Source organism: Aspergillus pseudonomiae (assembly GCF_009193645.1).
Source record: "Aspergillus pseudonomiae strain CBS 119388 unplaced genomic scaffold BDV37scaffold_23, whole genome shotgun sequence".
In the NCBI taxonomy this organism is placed as follows: Eukaryota; Fungi; Ascomycota; class Eurotiomycetes; order Eurotiales; family Aspergillaceae; genus Aspergillus; species Aspergillus pseudonomiae.
This window is the reverse complement of record NW_022476015.1, coordinates 198039-214126: the sequence shown is the minus strand read 5'-3', so window position 1 is coordinate 214126 and position 16088 is coordinate 198039. Positions and strand designations below refer to the sequence as shown.

The 16088-nt window shown below is 48.6% G+C and overlaps 3 protein-coding genes across 3 annotated transcripts; 1 reads left to right on the top strand and 2 right to left on the bottom strand.

Annotated features, from left to right (window-relative positions):
- The first annotated feature begins 6723 nt into the window (after positions 1-6723).
- xanC (transcription factor xanC) lies at positions 6724-7951 on the top strand. The gene is made up of 3 exons (XM_032091443.1): positions 6724-6969; positions 7031-7543; positions 7610-7951. Exons 1-3 carry the CDS (start codon positions 6855-6857, stop codon positions 7918-7920), a joined length of 939 nt encoding a protein of 312 aa, XP_031942766.1. The 5' UTR covers positions 6724-6854; the 3' UTR covers positions 7921-7951.
- A 1341-nt stretch (positions 7952-9292) lies between these two features.
- Positions 9293-11933, bottom strand: BDV37DRAFT_281851 (putative C6 transcription factor; the record flags this gene model as incomplete). Its single annotated transcript, XM_032086908.1, has 5 exons — positions 9293-10358; positions 10412-10502; positions 10557-10691; positions 10747-11006; positions 11068-11933. The coding sequence occupies 5 exons, from the start codon at positions 11931-11933 to the stop codon at positions 9293-9295; spliced, it is 2418 nt and encodes an 805-aa protein (XP_031942765.1).
- A 502-nt stretch (positions 11934-12435) lies between these two features.
- On the bottom strand, positions 12436-15046 carry BDV37DRAFT_245057 (MFS transporter). The gene is made up of 4 exons (XM_032081619.1): positions 14422-15046; positions 13769-14372; positions 13381-13712; positions 12436-13325 (listed from the first exon to the last, which is right to left on the bottom strand). The coding sequence occupies exons 1-4, from the start codon at positions 14837-14839 to the stop codon at positions 13060-13062; spliced, it is 1620 nt and encodes a 539-aa protein (XP_031942764.1). The 5' UTR covers positions 14840-15046; the 3' UTR covers positions 12436-13059.
- Positions 15047-16088: the final 1042 nt, after the last annotated feature.

Genomic DNA, 16088 nt, shown 5'->3' with positions numbered 1-16088 from the left:
ACAAAGTTAAACTATTTTTCTCCGCTCTCCCTTTTGTTCGGTACACTGATCTGCAGTGGCTGTAGCTCCCTCTATTTTCCACCAACGCGCGCATCGCCAGATTTAGCCACGTTTCATTAGTGCGACAGTGCCCCCACTAATACAAGATATCCTTGGCTTTCAGTTTCTTCAACCTTGGGCCACAGTAACTATGGAATTCTTGTCAAGCTCCAGCCAAAGGCAAGTTGATTCGGCATGCTGAGCACGCTCAACCTTTGGAGATATAGCCCTAATCCAGAATCTGTCCTGCCAAGGTTGCTTCTAACCAGCTCAGGGCTGGAAGGGATAGAACATGGGCCTATTTCCTTGCTAGGCTGGTTCCTGGGGAGCGGTGTGCATGTTCCCATTCAGACGGTTAAATTTGTTGGTTAGCAAATCTAGCGGTTGGTACCTATTAGTTGATTTATCCATATGACCAAGTATTTGAGGCCGCATTTTAACTGAGAAAGGGCTTGGTTGTACGCAAGAGAATACAGGAGCACCTCAGTCACTATCCGACTGACATCTAATATAGAGGCGTCATTCATAGAGCTCAACCGGCTGAAGAACATGGCTCACAGTTTGACTCCTCAAGCGCTCATGTTCTCCATACTCCTCGGATACATACAGTATGCTAGTACATCAGGTTTCCTGGTTTGGTTCCTGCAGGATTTGCAGGAAAGCTCCTTCGCTTGCGCAGATATTGCAGGACAAAAGTACCAAACAAGCTTCAACGCTTTCCAACTTCCGCAGAATCCGTGCCCTAGGCATCTACGGTCGGGGCGATTGGGGATCGTGTACATGTCCCTGATTGACACAGATTTGAACCTTACAAACGCGATGATTCGGCCGGAGACCGAAGCGATCTGTCTCGGTATCAATGGAATCTACGATAGGGAAAGTGGGCCCCGTCAAGTGTGGAGCAATCCAATACTCCGTACAACAGGAAGCACTCTCAACGCACCAGAAAAGAATGCCAGAGTAAAGTGAGTTGTTGGAAGTTGTTAGAATGTTGCGCAACTTCTGGCGCAATGCAGCATGAACGAACGTCTAGTTCTTTAGGAGTCGTTTCCAAGTTGCTGTGGTTCGGTATTTTCAAGTTGATGATGCAGTCTGGACCTCTTGGGTATAGACCCGTTCATTATAATATTCCATGATGCTAGTTATAGTGGCTGAAACCGGGAGTGCCCATCCGGCTGTCATAAGTGGGAAGAATTATTTAACTGCTAAACTAACACCGCTAACCATGTCTTGAATTAGAATCGGAAACGAGAATCACCCCACTTGCTTCGAGAACATGATTGACTTTCCAGCCAATATCTGGCGGTGTGCTTTAAGTAGATAGTAGCTCGCTATACAGTGAGGTAACTTAACATTAAAGAAGTTTGATCTGAGCAATGGTTATGTTCCGACAGCGCGTAACTTCGCACAATCTACAACATCAACCTAGGAAAGTGCTGACACCTCAGACTGATAAGCCTTGTCTTTCTTTGCATATCCTACGCACTTGGCGAAGAAGCAATAAAAGCTTGTGCATATCCTTATATTCGGACACTTCTTCAGTCTTATGAGATCAATTTCTCCAGGATGGACTCGCCTTCGTGGTCGGTTACAGGTGCATTGGCAGGTATTGGGAGCGGTCCTTCCTCTTATACGGATGGTATCATACCCCCATCTTCGATGGGAGTTAAGGTAATTATAATGGATGTCTTTTTGATACTTCTGACCATTGTCTTCACTGCGCTACGGATTATTTCGCGACGGCTGAGAGGACAGAAGCCTTTTCCGGAAGATTATTTACAAATTGCGTCCCTGGTAGGTCGTAAATTGTCCAACATAACTACGCACGGCTTTTCTGACTGTAACTATCTCAATAGATCTGCTTCCAAGGCGTTTGCTGGCTTAGTATTGCAAGTGAGTCAAAGGAAGCTCGAAAGTGTTTTTTCTGATCTAAACATAGTTAGTGTTTGTGAGAGGCTTTGGGCATCACATATGGGAACTGCAAACTTACCATGTAACTGCATTGCTTAAGGTTAGTGCTCCTCCATCAGGCGCATGGATTGCAACCATGCATCTACTGGCTACACAAAAGTGTTCCCTGCTCATATTATTGTCGTTCATCTACTTCAGATGTGTTACTTGTTAGTGATCCTTTACGCCATATCTCTCGGACTGGTAAAGATTAGCATCTGTTGGTCCCTCGCGCGCATATTTTCCACTCCGAATCTAGTTTTCATTGCCCGCACCTTAATGGTGCTGTCTGTCTTATGGGCAATACTGACGATTTTCATATCGTTGTTCTTCTGCCAGCCAATCTGTCTGAATTGGTCAAGGGTCACGATGGAAGGGCATTGCTTGAACCTCACAGTCGCCTATGGTCTCCTGGCCGCGTTCGACGTCCTCCTTGACTTATTTATCCTGATACTTCCATTTCCCACGCTCTGGAGCCTGCAGATGCCAAAGGCAACCAGGGTGACCTTGATCTTTGTGTTCAGCACGGGAATACTGTAAGCTATCTTTGATATGATTTTCGGCTCACTCCTTATCCTGTTCTTTTTCTTTTATTATCCGTTTCTGACAAATCGCCTCCGGCGGATAGAACCATGATATTTGGCATTCTACGCCCGATTGTGATAATAAGTGTACAGCAGACAGATATCCTCTATAGCGGAATGATGGGCCATGTTTGGACTGTTGTCGAGAACGGTGTTGCTATTATTGTTAGCAGCAGCCCATTTCTCCGTCCGATCTTCGAGCAGGTTGCGAGCGCATTCGGGTCGTGTACAAATATCACAAGAACTACAACCTCCGAAAAACATAGCATGCGACATACAGAAGATGGGAGACTCTTAGTGACAGCTCCACCCGCAGCTTTTCATGTCCAAGGAAATCATGATTCTGAAAGCATAGATCTATCAGACTCACATAATCGGAGGCAGACCATGTGGCGTTCAAGTTCAAGTTTGGCTGTCTAGTCTTTCTTACCGGTTTCTAATGTGTTTGTATATGACTTCTTAATGGTCATTTATCTCTGTTATCTTGCTTGTCACGTTTAAAAGTATTCATGTGTCATCTCTTGAGCAGGACGACGTTCGCGACGATTGTTAGACATATTTTTTCTTTATTTTTTTTTGTTTCTCTTCTTTTATATATCCTACCGGAGATAGTGAGTTGATCTAGCCTGGGGTTTTACTCAGTTTACAGGCATGTTTTCATTTTTTTTGTCGCCCCCTTCAATATCTATCCTACACATTAGATCTTGCAATGCGACAGTGCTGTCTAGATGCTGCGTGATACCTCGGCTCGTTTGTCCACATTAACAATTATATACTCTAAGGCTTCTTCACTAGAATGGCGGTAACATAGGGATACATAATTTGCGCTTCGTATGACCTAGATTTCATAGTGAGGTTCTAGAAGGTATCCTTGGCAGAGTCCGTCCACCGCTCAGTCATACGACTACTGAAGACCTAAGCTGATCTTATCACATTTGAGATTTTCCTACAGTAAGACATTTATTCTTCTACACGGAGACTTTTAAATAAAGGGAGGTACTATTGGTGGCAAAATATCCGACAGACAGATCTCGACAATATCAACGATTATATCGCAAAAGTGGAGATATATCATATTCCTGGAGGCTATTTCTAACACCGACGTGCTATACCGGAACAAAAGTCTAATCTAAACACACCCTACCAAATTTACCGTACGTAGAAATGTATCTTCAATGACATAAACCCGGCCAAGTCTAGAACCGTCTCTACATGCTCGAAACCCAATGCAAGACCCCAATCTCCAAGTCCGACAGAATGCTCAACGCCAGCGAAAATCCGTCGCGACCAAAGGTATCGCATCCAAATAGATCGACAAAACATGCCTCACCGAGAGCTTCCGATTTGCCTGATGGGTAGTGGCCGGATCTGTGGGATTATTATATTGGTATCCTCCTCGGCGGGCGCTTGATTCTGTACGACAAGGTCAGTACCAATGAGATCATATCCGAGCTGGAGAAGCTTGCGCATCACAGCCGTTGAAACGACGAGGAATACCAGACTCGTTTGAAATGGCCGGCTTATCTAGTAGTGTTCGCCGGACAACCGCCGCGGTCGTCGTTCGCGGGCCGAACGTCCTCCCTTCAAGGCGCCCGACGATCACCAACGGAACGGCGTCCCGTACATGTTTTGTGAAGAAGATAGTGCTATAGGGAGGATGTGGTGTGATTGTCAGGATAGCTAATCTCAATTGACACCTTGGGTAGGTTAGGGAAATGCGTCTTTGGGGTGTGCTAAACTCGCATGTGGGGGGCGCTTGGTAACATAGCTTCGTCCTGATGAAGCTTTGGTGGATTTAAACGCGATGAGACATGTGTTGGTTGAAAGCGTGCAAGGTTTTGTTATCTGGAAGAGTCGACGCTATGGAGGATGTCGATATGGTAGCAGGTTGCTAATTGTGCTGATGATGTTTTGCATGTCGTTATATCGCCGCTCAATGTCAAGGTAACAATGATCGAAAATGTCTAGTTCTCTTATCATCCCAGCGCTGAAGTCAATATAGACTGCTTGTTAGCTCAGGAAAATTCTCGGTGAGCAAGACAGGAGAGGTTAGATAAAGTGACCGAGAGTGAGTTTAGATAGTAGAATTCAGTTAATTGGAGGTATGAGCAGGAAGCAATTTGGCTGCCTATCGTCTGTTAATCACCAAGGTATTCAAATTATTATTGAACAAAAGCCCGGGTTAGCCCTAGAAGCAGATACTACATGACCTGTACGACGTCTGGAATAACGTGGAGTAGCCCTACCATGGTACTGGGTGCGATTCAATCTGAGCCACCTCATGATGAAACCTATTGTTCATCTACTTTGTACTCCCTGCGTCGTCATGGATCGGACACGCAGTCATACTTCCAATGCGGCCAATTCTCATTGTGATAGTATTACCATTATGATCGATTTGTTGCTGCCTCAGTCACGGGATCTTGTCTGCCCAAAAAAACAAAAAAAAAGCAAAACGGGGGTCTTCAATGGTTCTTCAACACCAGAAATCTTTTCATTTAATCCACTCTGCCGGGTGACACAAGCGTTCGTCTTCGGTCCATCTAAGACAATTAGGGCCTACAGATTCTTCCCCTTTCGAATACGAACCCCTGACTCTCCACCAAATGAAATCTATGCCCGCGTCTTCCACCGTGGGACTGGCGACACTCCGGCCAATCGCCTCAGTACATTTTCAGATGGATACTTATTTTTCAGCTTCTCCAGCCAAGCAATGATTGACTGGCCAGTTGCAAATCCAACGGGAACCACATTGAAATGCTGACGGCTGATCAGCATCTAGTTGGGCTTATCCTGCGCCATGCCAGTGATGATGCACTGTTAATGGAACTGAGAAAGCAACAATGCTACAATTTGGAGGAGGTTGCATTCTCAGTTCAGATACCTTCATCATTCGTGTCCGTGCCCATTTTTCAGGTTCCTTCTTTTATTTTACCTTTCCATGACATGCCCTGTGCTTCCATGAAACAATTCGCCACGCCACTCGCCTGCGATTCCTTTAAGCGAATTAAACCCTAGCTATTCATAGCGCGGAATGTCGCCATCAGTGTCTTGCTCATGGCTATCTGAGGAAGTTCCCGTGTACCCCAGCTATACTGACCCACATGGACAAACTGCAATACCTTCTCTGGACCCACCCCCTCTGGGGTATCACTTTGCTTTCGCATTTCAATGTTGGATTGAGAATTGTACTGATATTCTGGTCCTGTTCCGGGTACGTCATCTCCTTGATTGCGTCTCTCCGATAGTGCCGGCTTCTTTGGTTTCCTAAAGGAAACCTCGGCGGAAGACCTGCAAGCGTTCGCTGTGAACCCCTGTAGGTTGCGCGATACTCGAGTATAAACGCCGACACGGAACATAATTTAAGATACTGCAACCAAATCAAAAGTACGTATTTCATGTGTCACGGTTCACACGGCTGAAGAAAATGTCACGCTGGCGAGCCCTAGCACTGGTGGCGAGCAAATCAGCTGAGCCGTGCATGAATTATCCGCACGAATATCCCTCCTCCGTCCTATCAACGCAGGTTCCATAACACCATTTGTCAGGACTTATTGGAACAAACTGGTGCGCCGAGCTGGCGCCGCTCCAAGCCTCATACGTCCCGCATGGCTACTTACTTGGGTGTCTGAACAGCACACCCCGCGAATCGGAAGGGAACAGGGCTCAGTACCTCGTGGCTATCGGGGGCCACGGTTCAAGTATCCAGTACCATGGGTGCGAGACATAATATTCACTAGTGCCCGTAAAGCCAGGAACGATGGAGCAATTGGAAGAAGTCAATTCCGTGGATATCTACACACCTTATCCCAGAGCTCAACTACGCTTTTTCCTCCCGGGGCCTTTCTCATATATACCCGGAACATTGTCTCAATCTATTACCAGCTCTCGTAAACTCCCAGGCGCGTTGAGCCGACGAGCAAATCAACTGTCGTCTCTCGGACTCTTATACTTTGATATACCAGAACCAGATAAGCTGAGAACACGTCAGACTTTTTTTTATCAGAACACCGGTTAAGTCTGGCTGCCCCTAGGTTGGTCTCGTCCAAGTTTGTCGGAACTTATAGTAGTTATATATAGTTTGGTCACCGCTCATTGCCATTACACCCTCGCCGTACTTCAACACAGAACTGCATCTCCATTGCCATCGAAGCGTCGTCATCCCACGTGCTACAATTCTCTAGGCTAGGCGGTGGCTCCGCGCAGTGCGAAAGAAGTCAGAGGCGGAATCACAAGAGTGAGCGAAGTGGAGTGGTTTTCAACATATATCCCCACGGCAAAATGCGCGCACAGCATGCGAGGGACGATCGTGCCAATGGCGTGGCAAACCCAAAACAGGAACAGGACCCCATCGAACGAAGAAGGCTACAGAACAGACTGTCCCAGAGGAATCATCGTGAGTATATCACTTCCACCTTGAGCAGAAAGTGTGGCTCTAACACTACTACCCTGCACAGGTCGCAAAATCCGAGACCGAATTGCCAAACTACAGGAGCGGGTAATCGCGAGTGAGCTCAGAGCCGCGGCAAGCCTCAATGGTTGGAATTATCACCATCCTACAGCACCGTTGGCAACCCCGACAACACCAGCGTACGATGTCGAGAGAAAGGGCCTATCTCCTGCTGTCGAGATTATGCCTGCGATGAGTGGCTCTTATCTGCCTGGTTCGACGGGTACCTACTACCCTTTCAGCACCCTGAGTCCAGCGCCTCCCCTACCACCACAGCCTTCACCACCCTTTTCTCAGTACGAAGCCACTGCAAAAGAAGTCGATTCGTCGGGCTCATCTCCGCCGTCTGCTCTCACAAACAGCAGTGTATGTTCTCCAGGCGCTGGCTCCTTCAATCTGGACATGGCACCGAACGCCGCGAATACCTACGTCCCATCTGACATGAATGGCCAATTCCAGACGGAGCCATGGAATATCTACACCCCGAACTCTCAGTCCAACTTCTACTACATGACCACCGGTGAGTCTCCATTCTGTTCCTACATCATATGTATACGACGAATAAGCTCTGACGGGCACTTAACAGAGGCATCGCTGCCTCAGATATTGCAGATTCTAGACACCGGAAATCTGAGGCCCAAGGCCGTTATTCTGCTCCAACCAGACGCTCCACAATCAGGAGTTCCACCACTGTCTACATCTCAACCTCCCTCGCCGGTGGAACAAGCAGCACAAGCTCCAAGCGCCTTTCCCATGCAGGGCCTGACATGCCAGTGTCACAACCGAGGCTTCCTGACCGAGTCTCCCGTGGACTGGATGCACGCGACAGCCTCAACAAGTATCTGTCCATTGCACGGTTCATCACCACTGGATGGCTACCAACAGAAGCTGCCATGAAGCAGAAACCCACGAGAAATGGGGGGGAGATCTTTCCTAATAACCAGCATAGATAAAGGTGTTAATGGCTCAACATGGGTGTTTCTAGTTTATCTTTCCTAATTTCAATCAATCTACGTTTCCCATCCAAAGCGACCTCCCCCCCAAAAGTAGAATCGCTAAACCAGACACACACTGCTAGTATACTGTATTCAATATTAAGCCCAGCCACCAAATCTACAACCTCCATCCAACCGGGGAAGGGCTTCCCGGCCCAGATGTCTCAACAAATCGGAACGCCTGTTCAAGCATTAAACGCCAAGATGGCATCTTCTCCACCTCATGCAGCCCATACCACAACTTGTCAGCGCGATATCACATTCTCTCGAGTCACGCATAGTATACATACATGCCTACTCTGGGGGTGTGAGGTCCCCGAGTCGGCATTCCTTTCTGGGATCCGGTCAGCTGTTCTGGGGTCTTTTGTCTCTGTTGGCCGGACCGGGGGTTACTTGGGTTCTCTTGAGACTGGCACAACGGAAATATGAGTCTGTGGTGGGGGTGATGTGATAGTTTGGCTGTCTATGTGGTATTCATGAATATACCAGCTCTCCTTCTGCAACTGGAAAAGGCCATGCTCGTGAGTCTGCAGGTTGTTATATTTCACGAACCGTCCCCCATAACATCCATCACCCAACGCTGTAGGCTAAAACCATAAACCCTCCACCGGCCAGCTCACACTCTCCTGAGACATAAGCATATCTCCAATAACCCCCCGCACAAACATGACCTCCCCGCCTTCTCCATGCCCCTCATCTTGGTAAATGTAGTATGATGCCTCGTGGCCAGACTCTCTTGTGCAATCCCAGTTTTGCGGGGGGCAAGGTCCCTTCTTCCAATCCCGTTCTCTACCGCAACTTGGTCTCGTGGTGAGAGAGGGCTGTGGTTTGTAGGTGTCATATCATGTACTGGTTTTTTTTTTTTTTTTTTTTTTTTTTCAGTGAGGTGAGGGGTTGGATGATCGTTTGGTTCCTTCCGATAATCGTGGAAGTAGGTTCTATCGCTTGGTCCGGGAGGGGGTTTCTTGGGTACTGTAGCTTGGGGTAATAAGATAATGCTTTGGAGATTCATGTACGTGTCTGATTACGGATGGATGCTGTTTGCAGAATATTTCTTGTTTCTAGCAATTAAGCTTCATGATAATATCTCAGAAATAAGCTATTTAAAACCAAGACCTTATTTTTTTACAGGAAAGATCACATCAATACGAGATGAACACCACGCCAACCAAAGATTTACAACCGAACGCATATATACTCCCCTGGTAAAGCCAGTCCATGCAATCGTAACGAACACTTCATAACGCCAAGTATCAACCCTACAGGGCGGATGATCAGCTCCAGAGCGGTGGGTGGATGTACTCCGCAGCTCGGTCAAGGATGTTGGGTATGGTCCACTCCCCGCTGGTGGAACTCTCGGGCGTCGGCGGCGGAAGGGATCCGACGCTCGGCGTCATGGCGGCGGCAACCGGTGGTACCAGGTTTTGCATGGATGCCGTGGCTGGGTTCAGATATGCGCCTTGGCCAGCTGGCAACTGGCCGTGAGAGCTGAAGGCGGCTTCGAGTTTATCCAGTGCGCGGAGGGTCTTGGTCAAGGGCTTCGCCCACTGAGTCTGCGTGTCGACCACGACGGCAGCCGACGCAGGGGAGCCGGAGCTTAGGGCGGCGGGGCTGGTGGCCGTGGTGTTGGTGGTGGTAGGAATAGCCGCAGTGAGGCTTCCGTTGCGCTCCGTTTGGTGAAGGCCAGATGCATCTCCCTGACCAAATAAGCCTTCCTCGTTGGCCCGTTCTGCAATGATCATCTTCATCTCGCGTAAAAGCGTCCAGAACCGGGGGTTCGTCTTCGATTCTTCGGTGACGGCGAGCAAGAAAATCGAGCTGATCGCCCGTTGCAAGGCAATCCAAGACCGGGACGCATGGGAGCTAACCGAGTGCATTTCAACATAGGCTTCGACCGTGGTCATCAGGTTTCTAACGCAGTCCGAACGCATACTGGTGGTGAGCGGGTCGTTGGGGTCGGCTGTCATTTTGAGAGCCGGCCGGAGGAGCTCAGAGGCGAAGTATGAGGAATGTAGCTTCAGCACGACTCTCTCAAGGTGTTCGGAAGTGGAGAAACAGTACTTTCGGTCACGCAAGTAAGGCTTCGCCTCGATCATGATGTGTTGGATCCTTTCTTTGTATGCTTGGATGGTCTTCTGGCTCAGCTGTGCGTGGGGATTGAGCATTCGGCTGCGCACTACCTCCAGCGCTAGGGATATAACCCGGCAGAGAGTTTCGAAGTATGAGCACTCGCCAGGCGTTGAGTCCTGCTTATAGGCTATCTCTGGTTGGCAGACGGCCGTGGTTGATGGTCGATCGTACGAGAGCGAGAAGTGGCTGTCTTGCCAAGCCATGGACCACCTATGCAGTGTTAGAATCATCATCGATCACGCCGGCAGGCGCAGTCTACTCACCAACAATGTCGTCGACGGTATCTCTCCGCTGTGGAAAAGCGGCTTGATTCAACATGCAAGCCAAGCGCGAGCCCCATTCGAAGGGTCATGCCTGGCACTGGTTAGCTCGATTGGCGCAGAATTGGGCATGGAAATGTCCACATACCAAGAAGAACGTAGGAAATGCCGGGGTTCATATTATAGGACAGAACATTGCCAATGACAAGGAGAGTCTGAATCGCGTCTATGGTCGGGTGCGATAAAAAGTTGGTCATTCGGAGACACTGGTACGAGCAACATACTACGTCCAATAAGTAAAGCTGTTCGCAGATGGAAGTGGAACACACGACGCTCACCATAAACTTGAGATGTCAGCTCTCTCTCCTTGCTGGGCAAATCAGAGGACTGGCAGCCGGAGGCCAACACAGCAAACAGCAAGCCAAGAAATGCTATAGAAACGCCAAATGGTTTTTGAGCTTGATCGTTATCTGAGCGGTATATCCCACCGGTAGCCGCCCTATTCCGCAACAACAGATCAAGGTGCAGCTCGAAGTTGGGTATGTCCTCGAGAACAGGATAAATAGCACCTGCTATGTCCCGGTAGTAGTAGAAAAACCTAGCCATGGTTTAGCATAAGAACGAGTCTACTTGAGAGCAGACCGGTTTCTAGAACATACTCCTTGCACTGCTGATCACTTGGAAGTGCACTGCAAACAGCGCTAATATCAAATGTGGACATATCAGACGACCACAGGTCGACAAACGGATACGTCGCGGATTCATTATCAAGACCCAGTTTCGGCAGTATGCCACCTTCCAGGAGGGCTTGTAGCTGGTCCGAGCCGGACTTGTTGTTCAATATGTAAGCGAGGACAGACCGCGATCCCAAGTGGACTGTGCCTTCGCCCAGCGTGTTCGCTGCATGGATACCCTCTCGCTCCGGGGAAGCGGCTTTGGACCGGTTGCTTGCATCGCCGCTCTGCACGCTACCAGTCTCTAGTGAGGAGGCCTGTCCTTCTTCTGCCTTCTCCAGGCCGACGCGCAGATTTGTGATGGTTTGTTCCATCTCCTTGAGCCTACTGCGCACATTCTCCCACTCCTCCCGCGCAATTGAGACTCGCCCGGCAGACGTCAACAGGTTCGGTCTCGCCACGCCAGGTTCCTGTTTTAGCCGGACAGGTGTCTCAGCCGGTCCAGGGAGCCCGATGCTGTCCGATCTGCCCGGTGTTGCTGCGGGGCTATCGCGATATTGGGAAGGGCCCGCGCCGCCCATGATGCGTTTTTTGGAGGGTCGTTCGTACGAGCAGAGGTCGGCATGGTCACGCTTGACACATCCATCACACGGGAGGTTGCGATCGCATTTGACCTTTCGCGCATGGCAGGGGTAGCACGCCTTGGGCTCGCGCGCTTTCCGCTTCGTTCGGATAATCGCATCGACTTGGGATTGCGGGAGGTCGGAGACAGGTCTCGAGGGTGCAGCCGTCATGTCGGGGCCGTTCACCGACGGCGAAAACGACATGGACGGCTGGTATGGGGACGTCATTGGGAATATTTAAGGTTGAGTTGTCACTGCAGTGCTGCGATTCAACTTTTTCGGTGTTTCAACTCATGCGAAGAACGGAATCGCATAAGAGGCGGGATAGACGGAATACGGGACGGTTCAAAGCTAGGAGATCGCTTTCATAATTAAGTCGAGGGAAGATCCATAGTTTTAAATCATTATTTTAATTTCGACAACTTCAATACTTGGCAAGCTTATCGAGAATTGGTGAAGGCAGGTGAGGAGACAAATGCTACGGTCGGTCGCACTAACTTGACCCAACTATCGGGCGTGTCGGTGACTAAGGCCGCAAGGGAAATCACCACGTGATGCGGAGCGGGGAAAGTTTAGGTCAGGATTTGGGGATTTTTTACGAAGTCTTAGCGTTTTACCTTGAGTCACGCTGATTTAGTAGCTCTATAAAATATAGTTATTATTCTATAATACGAATAACATCCTAGTAGGGTTGGTTATTAATTTAATTCAGTGCTTATACCCGAACTAAGGGTCTTATAATTCTTGGTACTGGTACTAGTAGTAATAGAAGTAGTAGTATCTAAGCTTAGGGATCACAGTACCTATCAGTTAGCGGTATTAATCCCTAAATTCAGGTACCTCGAGAAAAAAAAATTCTTGAAAGTGGGTAAACTGGAAATATTTTCGACCTGACTACTCCGTTGGTACTCCACATATATAAACTATTATTAATTTATTATTAGTAGGAGGTGATATAGTACGGAGTAGAACCATCTCCTCCGTAGATACATCTAATTGGCCGGTATCTCGTACGTTGGTCTTGGTAATATTTGGAATACTTTCACGTTCCATTGTCAGACCTGGCTTAGCCGTACCTAGGTTAAACCATTTGCTTTTCTTCCGAGGCCTCGACGAGCTAAATTCTCTCAGTGAACTAACTTTATTAAACATCTCTCGGGGTGTATCTTCTATATTAGTGGTATATATAATCCAAACATTCAAAACATGTCACTCATAAGTCCAAACAACGTCCCAGGTGCCAATCTTTGCGGAATTGTGGAATCCAGCCCAGGAAATCTACATCTAATTCAATGTAAAAGTATCTTTTGTAGCACGGAAATTATGCGCTGGGTTCTCATAGAGTGATAGCATTTTAGCTCTTCTCGATCTGGCCGGAATTCTCCTCATCTTCGTTATAGGCAAATCGCGAGAAGCGGCGAATAGACTCGCCCTTGAAATAGAAGACGTAAGGGATGGCGCAACAGGCCAACGCAATGAAGGCCAGCAAGGTACTGGCCCACTGGTCACCCAATCGGTCATACATCTGCTCGGTAAAGAGGACTGTGGATGCTCCCCACATAGATCGGAGGAAAGTCTTTGCGGCAAGGGCGGATGCTGCTTGGTGCTGGTACGTATCGACTACGATCCCCGTTAGTACTGAACGTTTCGAAGGCAGAGGGCAGCAAAAGCTCACCAAGGTAGTTGTTGGCCGAGTTGTACAGAAAGATAAAGCCGAACCCCACTGGCCAGCCACCGATGGCAGGTCCGAACCAGTGGATCTGCGGGTATGATGTCCATGCGAAGATAAAAAGCCCAATCGGAATAAACCAGCACGAGAACATCATAGGAATCAAGCGTGCTTCTGCTGGGGGCTTCCCGCCATACTTGGAGTACAGCGACAGATAGTGCTTGTTGATAAATGGCGAGCAAGCCGCGCTCATGACGACACCGATGGCCAAGGGAATGAACATAAGACCGGTCGATCCGGCACTCCAGCCCTTTCCACCCTGATACACGATGGGGTACCTAACGAATCATGTTAGAAGGCAGTACACCTGGTTGAATTGGAAACGTGAACTTACGCAACGAAGAACATGTACAGCAGACCATACAGCACGGACATGTAGATCGAGATGAAGAAGACGATGGGTTCCAGAAACAACAGCTGGAAGGGGCGGAAGAGGAAGATGCGCAGCTTCTCACCCATCGGCCGAGAGTCCAGTTCCGTTTCAGTCACGTACTTGGGATCATTCTCTGTCTTCCGGAGCTTCTTGGCTCTCCGCTTCAGGATCGTTGGAGCATAGGTTTCGGGCACAGTGAAGCTGATCAGCACCCAGGAGACGAAGGCCAGGATCAACATCAGCCAGTAGAGCCACCTCCACCCCGCGGCGTCGGCCAGGTAGCCGCCGGCAAGTGGACCAATGGCGGGGCCCAGGAAGGGGCTTGCGGAGAAGGCTGCCATGGGCACTCCCCGCTCTTCGTTTTTCCACAGATCCGCCAAAGTACCACCGACCAGAGTCATCGGGGCGCTAAAAGCAATGCCGTCAATTGCTCTGCATACGATGAGCGTCCCGATATTCTTCGACACCGCACAAGGAATGATGAAGATGACCGCTAGGAGGAGTGTGAAGGCATAGACTGGCCGACGGCCAAACATCTCTGACATAGGCGCAAATGCCATCGGGCCTAACTTGTCAGTATCCGAACAAACGAGGGATGACCACAACACACGTACCAACACCAAACCCAATGACAAAGACTGTGACCACCACGAGACTGACTTCTCGCGAGACACCAAACTCCTCAGCCGGTCCTTCAATGTCGGCCGTGATCACACTACTCGCGAAGGCGACAACGAAGCAAGTGAACGCAACCACCATGGTACAATACCATTTGAACGCTTTGGACCAATTCTTGGGGTTTTCCGGATCGTCGATGGTGAACGTCACTAGCTTCCAGTCCTCCATCTTCCCCGAAGCAGCGGACCGAACGGGCTTGATGATTTGACCGGCGGCCGTTTCTGTTGTGTATTCTTCTAGGTTGGCATCGCGGGTGACTTGACGCACGGGTAAATCCAAGTACTCTGTTTCTTGCCCGGACCCTGAGAGGGTCCGTGTGGCATCAAAAGAGTGTCCTGAGTGATTGTCTGGCATGTTGTCTATGGCTAAAACACTAGGTTAAGCAATGGACTGGTTCGATGAAGAGGCTATCATCAAGATTTGGAATGGGGCATATGTGCCTCTTATATAGAAGCGCATGGCGCAAGGCTCAGGCGTGACCCGTGGACACGCAAACGCAATTTCTGGGAGCTAAATTAAGGGGCACGAATTTTCGCAAAGATACCATGCAGGGCAGATGCCCAAGATGGCAGCTCACGAGCTCAGCTCTGTATCCAAATTCCAGTTTCCTATCATGTTGCCCGATACGGAAGGCCACGCTAACCGGATCCGGAAGGATGCTACGAGGCCACTGCTTATCGCAACGTCTGCTCGTGACTGATTATCTTTGGAGTTATTTTTGTTCCATTTTTTTTGTTTTTTTTTTTTTTCTTTACATATGCAGTACTTCCATACATCCATGAGCGATAACTGCATGAATCCATGCGCAAACAGAGTTTGCCCCCACCTTCTACACCCAATCTATTGAGATATACCTCATATTATCCCAGTCAACTCTTATGCGGCCAGGTCATTAGTTGGAACTTCAAACTTGTCGACGTATACAGTTGGTATATTGGGGTATTACATGATACTATAGAGTCTTAGCGGTATTGTTGGATACACGAAAAAATTATAGAGGTATCTATGTATATATTCTTCACATCAGGATACAAGTTGGTAGTTACCCTAACAACCTCATCAGTCTTGTGGTATCTACCAGACTGCCACAAGTATTCAACATACATATCTCGTCCAGTGCAAGGTAAATCCCTCAATTATGAAATAGAAAAGGCAAAGGTGTTGTCAGTGCTTAAACTAGTCGAACCCAAGGTTTCTTCGGGGTCGGATATCCGTGTGGATAGTTACAGACTGCTTGTACTATCCACCCGGGTATGAGTATAAAAGTTTGAATTCTAGATCCGCTGCCAAGGCTCTTGGCACCATGCCATTCTCATTATGTCATCGGAATACCGGATCACGGAGGGTATTACCGTATGAGGAAAGGTCCTGCCATTTGGAATTCTTTTTTTGTTTTTTTCTTTTTTTTTTACTCTCACTTTCTTTGACTTCTCTTGCTCCAGGTTTTGCTTGATTGTCATGAGCTTTGATTCGGAGGTATCCACTTCACACGCCATGGAGACGGTGCCGAACGGAGATTGTCTCACTCGGATTCGATCTTCCGCAGTGTGGACGTAGAGTACCCAATCCACTTTGCTCACGGTACAGGTTCCTCTCTTGAGTC